The sequence below is a fragment of the Melospiza georgiana genome, chromosome 3 (genome assembly GCF_028018845.1).
Source record: "Melospiza georgiana isolate bMelGeo1 chromosome 3, bMelGeo1.pri, whole genome shotgun sequence".
In the NCBI taxonomy this organism is placed as follows: domain Eukaryota; kingdom Metazoa; phylum Chordata; class Aves; order Passeriformes; family Passerellidae; genus Melospiza; species Melospiza georgiana.
In genome coordinates, this window is record NC_080432.1 from 27,622,942 (window position 1) to 27,628,941 (window position 6,000).

Genomic DNA, 6,000 nt, shown 5'->3' on the forward strand with positions numbered 1-6,000 from the left:
TGCATGGCTTGGTGTGGAATTGCTGTAAACTTTATTACCTGTCAAAAGGGCAAAGGGGTCAGAATCACTTGTGGGACTCAGTAAAGTTCAAAGACGTTCAATGAGGTAGAGCTTTATGTGCTTTAATAACCCAAGCCAGCTTACTTCTGAAGCCAGCTTTTAACGTACAGTGAAAACCACCAGTTCAGGTAGTGGTACTTGTATAGGGTTGTTTTGTCCCTTGGCTCTTCTTTTGGGATTGCTGAGTATTTGCTGTTTACTTTGGGGGTATTTATTTCTATTTTTTTAAAAGACTTTACATTTCCACACATTGGTTCTATCCGGGGTCTTGTCTTGTGGCTCTCTGCGGGTATTTACCATCAAGGATTATCATAGCCCATTACTCCCAGTTGGTTTTGTTTTCTGAGTCTCCCTGCCAAACTCTCCAAACGCATCGCTGTCCAAGATGCCTTTGGGCCACACTTCCTTTTCAAATACATTTGATTATTTGTCATTAGACATAAATATCTGGCATGGACGTGTTCAGGTCCTGCCCTTTGAAGGCACAAGGGTGTAATTTAACACACTGAGATTTCAGTGTGACTATTCCAGCCATAAAATCCAGCTCCTATACAGGTTTTTGCATTGACGTCAGCAGCGGCAGCAGCTGGAGCCGGGGCTCCTCATGTCTCAAGATTTCAGTTTGCTAACTTCGTTTCCAAACTTACAGAAGAAAATCAGGCCAAAACCAAGTACGCCTGTTAGTCCAACAGCTAAATTCGCACAGTAGATGTTTTCCCCTCTTTTTAGAGCTGGCATCAATAGCCCATGGGTGGGGGGATTGTGTCCCAATGCCATGAGAAGAGGTGACCATATTGGCTGTTGCTAAAAATAAATGTTCTGCACCTTTGCAGTAAGTCAAGGAACACCCTATAACCCCGATGGGCAGCCGATGGGAGGTTTTGTGATGGACGGCCAGCAGCACATGGGCATCCGAGCGCCAGGTAAGCCCCTGGGCAGCATTGCCCGCTCACGGGTGGCCTCGGTCACACCACCACAGGTAAACACACCTCTGCCCTCTGCCGCCGTCCCCGCTGCCTGCTTGCCTCACCTGTCTTCTGCCTACCTTCCACACCACTGGAAACCAGGCGTCTCCTTGCTCGAGCAGTCCTGGACCCTCTGCCGTGCTGTGTTTTGGAAAGGGGCTTTTGGCACTATCTGTTGACTTTGCTCATTTTCTGGCATCTTCTTGGATTTTTATCTCCCTCTAGGACCTATGAGTGGAATGGGCATGAATATGGGCATGGAGGGGCAGTGGCACTACATGTAACCTTCACCTAGGTAACCAATGGCAAAGCCAGGGGGAAGTAAGTACAAACGAGGTCTTTGTTCTCACTTTGTCCGAGGGATATTTGTCTTCTTGCATTTCCCTATGTTCTCCCTGCCCATAGCCTCATGCTTGTTCCTTCCTTTCCATCCATCCATCCTACGCCTGGGCTCCTTTGGGTTTTCTCTCCCTCTGGTTCAGCTCAAGCTTTCCAAGCTCCCAAACCCCCCGCGCGCGCGCGCCGTACATGGACGCTGCCGTACATCGACGCCGCCATACATTGATGCTATTATCCATCCCCGAGCACATGACAAAACAAGGAGCAGCCAGGGAGGTGGGGGAGCCCGTCGTCTTGGCAACAGACTGATTTGCAAAATGTAAGCGGTCTGCAGCAGCACAGGGAGAGGAAAGAGCATGTCCCCAAAGTGTCATAAATCTGTCTAACCGCAGTTGATGCATGAGTTACATTTCTCCCGCTAACCTGCAAGACACCAAAAAAGCCAAACAGAGACTTCTCATGGGGTAGGGAAAAAAAAAACCAAGCAAAACCCAGCAGCTTCACTTAGTTGCATTTTGGAAAGCAATGGATGAAACTTTGATTTTTTTCTTTTTTTTTTCAAGTTTATTTCTCTTTGTCTGTCCATCATAATGGGATTACGTGTGGCAAAGGAAAAAGAGAGAATACAAAATAGAGGTGTGCGCAGCAGGCTATGGAGCTTAGCCCAGGCTAATTGACTATATCCAAATTAAGTATGCCATCACTTGCAGTGTGACAAATGGATTTGACTTATTCAGTATACAAAAATAGAGATCATTAATGCAATCTTCAGTGGCAGACCTTGCAAAGGAAGCCTAGAAAAACTGTCCCAGTTTTTTTTTCCCTCTTGTCTTTTTCGAGGGAAAAATACATTGTATAAAATTTTGGTTTTTGTTTTGTTTTTTTCTTAATAGTTAAGTGATTTGAAACACCAAGACACTTGGTACCATGTTTAAATGGTGCCTTACTCTGTTTCTCTTGCTTTTTTTCTGGAGTTTAAAGAGTTATTTCAGCATCTTTGTTGTGCCCCCAGCCCATATTAACATAGGGTTTGAAGTTACCCAGGGCGAGTGTATTTCATAGTAGTCTTCTCTGAGCCCAAGTCAAAACTAAGTTTTAACAATTAGCTGTGAAAACATTCCTCTGAGCTTGGGAATGCAATAGCCTTATTACCTCATCATGAAAATTTCTAGCTTAGTTAATTTAAATATTGTTTCTTAGTTTCTGGGTCAATTAAATTTAAATGATGTATTTTATGCTTTGTGACCAATTAAATTAATAGGTTATTACAAAAAATATTATCATCTTTTTTGATTAAAGAGCTGTGAGTACAGTATATTTTATAAGCAATTTTCATTAGTTCAAAACTGTTCCTTTAGGCTAGATTAAGCAGCTATTCATTGCTAGAGCCTTGAGACCTGATTCCAAGGTGTTCGGCGCATTCACAGCGCGCTCTTACTTAGAACTAAAGCCAATTGAACCTACTTAGCAATAGCGTATGCCTTTCACCCTTGATGATTATGGAGCTTATAGCTCTCCGAAACAATACACCTGTCAGTTCCCATCAGCTACAGCAATCCAAGCAGAAGGCAGAGGCCCACAGAAAGCAGGAGGTTTTATTGTTTTAGGTCCAATTTTTTTCTTATTGTTCTCCCAAACCCACTGAAAGGTTTGACTGAGTTGGGAGTCTGATTTTTTTGCAGCCAGAGGTGATCAGGGGGATAAAGAAATAATTGATAACTGTTATTGATTATGTATATATTTTTAATGTGTCTAAAAATACAAGTTTGATTTAGCAATCATACTTCGTAATCCTATCAATTTCGGCTTCGTATGAGGCCTTTGTTCAGCGATGTATGTCCTTGCTGGATTGCATCTCTTTGAATGGCACAAATATTTGGGACAGATTCCAAGAGATCAGGCTCAAGAGCTAAATAAATAGCTGTTGATAAACCTTGACACCTATTTAACCCATTGCTTCTCCCAAGTCCCTTGTTAGCTGCTGCAGATTCTCTGCCTTGTATTCCCAGCGTGCTTTTACAAGTGGGGAGGCGAAGGCAGGTGGCTGGAGTAAGGCCATAGGGAATGGAGCCCACCTGAGAGCCCTCCATGTGGCATTAGCCATCTTCAGGCTGGCACTGCCTCTGGCAAGCTTCCAGATCAGGAACATCTCCATTACATACATTCCTAACCATAAAAGCAGAAAGCTGTTTTGTCTCCATAAACTCTGTATTTGGAAGGGAGGGGATGTTCTTGGGGGTTCTTTTTGGCTCGGGGGCCATTCCTGTTGCCGTCATTGTGAGCCATACACAGACTCCCAGCTGCACAGCGGCAGCGGCACTCGCACACCCACGGCCTCGCCGTGCCCCAGCGGAGCATTGGCAGCCCCATGGATGGCACAGCCAGTGCCACCACTCACCGCCACCTCTTTCTCTCCCTCTGCAGGGCTGCAAAGTATGCCAGGGGATTATGTGTCTCGGGGTAGTCCAATGGGTATGAATATGGGACAGCCAAGCTATACGCCGCCCCAGATGCCCCCCCATCCTGCTCAGCTGCGTCATGGCCCCCCCATGCATACCTACATTCCTGGACACCCTCACCACCCAGCGATGATGATGCATGGAGGACCACCCCACCCTGGAATGCCCATGTCAGCATCAAGCCCCACAATGCTTCATACCGGCGAGCCAGCAGTGAGCGGACAAGTGATGGACATTCATGCTCAGTAGCTTAAGGGAAATACACGTTGTCTGCAGCGATGGTAGATTTCAAACATTGTCTTTCTGCAATGACTATGGAGTTCTTGGCGTCAACTTTGGACCAAGGGACGTTCCAATTCTTCACAGGGACCCTGAAAAGCAGGAAAACACCAACTGAAGTCAACTTCTGGGGACATGCTGAATACCTATATAAGACATTAAGAAAACAAAGAGTGAAATATTGTAAAATGCTATTATACTGTTATCCATATTACGTTGTTTCTTATAGATTTTTTAAAAAAAATGTGAAATTTTTCCACACTATGTGTGTTGTTTCCATAGCTCTTCACTTCCTCCAGAAGCCTCCTTACATTAAAAAAGAAGCCTTACACTTATCCTGCAAATGACAGAAAGGGCTTATTTGCAGGATTTTTAGAGCATTAAAATAACTATGTCAGGCAGAAGAATCTTTCTTCTATCCTAGGATTTCAGCCATGCGCACTCTTTCTCCCCCCCCTCCTCCTCTGTCGTCTTTCTTCCCTTTCTCTGCCTTTCTCCCCATCTCTTTCCCTCTCTCTCTTTCTAGCCTGGGGCATGAATTTGCATGTCTAATTCATTTACTCACCATATTTGAATTGGCCTGAACAGATGTAAATCGGGAAGGATGGGAAAAACTGAAGTCATCAACAATGATTAATCAGCTGTTGCAGGCAGTGTCTTAAGGAGACTGGTAGGAGGAAGCATGGAAACGGAAAGGCAGTGTATTTGAAGCCTAATTGTCACATCAGAGCAATCCTTGTCCCCATGCAGCAACCACCACCTTGTACATCACTTCCTGTTTTATGCAGCTCAAAACATGGACTGAAGATTTATTTTTAATATGTTGACTTTCTTTCTGGGCAAGACATCGGTCATGTGTGCATTTTTTTTTCCATAGTCCCATCATGGAGCATTTATGTATACATTGTAAATAAATTTTGTGCAAAAAGGACTGGAAAAATGATCTGTATTATTGCAATTTTTTGTAAAAGTAGCAGTTTGGTATGAGTTGGCATGCATACAGATTTACTAAGTGGGATAAGCTAATTATACTTTTGTTGTGGTTAAACAAATGCTTGTTGATAGCCTTTTTCTATCAAGAAACCAAGGAGCTAATTATTATTAATAATAATCATTGCACACTGAGTCTTAGAGTTTCTGATTGAAACAGTTTGGATTGTATAATAACTCAAAGCCCAGTTGTAGTAGTTTGAGTGCAGTAATGAAATCTGAATCTAAAATAAAAACAAATTATTTTTTGTCATGGTGACTCCACTGCTTGCAAAATTTGTTTCCTGTCCCCATGCAGTATTTGTTGCCATTCTATCCCAGGCTGAGAGCCGAGCATCTACGAAATTCAGCTGGCTCTGGAGATGTTACCTGTCATTTGCTATTTAAATATCAGCGTCATATTTAAAGAATGTAAAACTAATGCTACGCTGCACAAAAAAACTTTCTTGGAACTTGCACTGTAAATTGTCAGGATGGGAACTGTTGCCTTTTAATAAATGTAATATCGTAGGGCATTATTGGACAGAAACTTGTAAATAGTGTTACCCCCTCTCCCTCCCAAATTATAGTCTAATACACAGTTCAAATTATTGAGTTTCTCACTGGAATTGAGCATACTGAGGAAAGAGGAAAATAAAACTTGGCAGACATTGCCTGTGCAATGCATATCTGTAAGGGGATGAGGTGCTGCTGGACCTCTGCGAGCAGGGCCAGTGCAGACCCTCATTAACCAATTTCCTCTCGCATTTGTGCTTTCTGCACCGCAGCCAGCGAGTGCGAGAGCTCCAGCCGGCCTGTGCACTCTGTGAGACCTCCTTCGCTTTAAGTCAAGTCACAGCTACACAAGAAAAAATAGAGATTCCCTGGGCTAGGAAAATGACACAAATATCTTAATTAAGGCAAAATAG

At 43.5% G+C, this 6,000-nt stretch overlaps 1 protein-coding gene across 3 annotated transcripts in view; it reads left to right on the plus strand.

Moving 5' to 3' along the window:
• MEIS1 (Meis homeobox 1) overlaps positions 1–5,345 on the plus strand; it is a 106,824-nt gene extending 101,479 nt beyond the window's left edge. For 2 of the 3 annotated variants that reach the window (XM_058019503.1, XM_058019502.1), the window contains exons 11-13: positions 898–983; positions 1,251–1,346; positions 3,789–3,878. In XM_058019503.1, coding sequence (XP_057875486.1) covers positions 898–983; positions 1,251–1,309 — 145 coding nt within the window. In that variant the 3' untranslated portion in view covers positions 1,310–1,346; positions 3,789–3,878. Of the gene's footprint in view, positions 1–897; positions 984–1,250; positions 1,347–3,788 lie in introns of all 3 variants that reach the window. The other variant, XM_058019504.1, reaches the window with a different exon arrangement.
• The last annotated feature ends 655 nt before the right edge of the window (positions 5,346–6,000 follow it).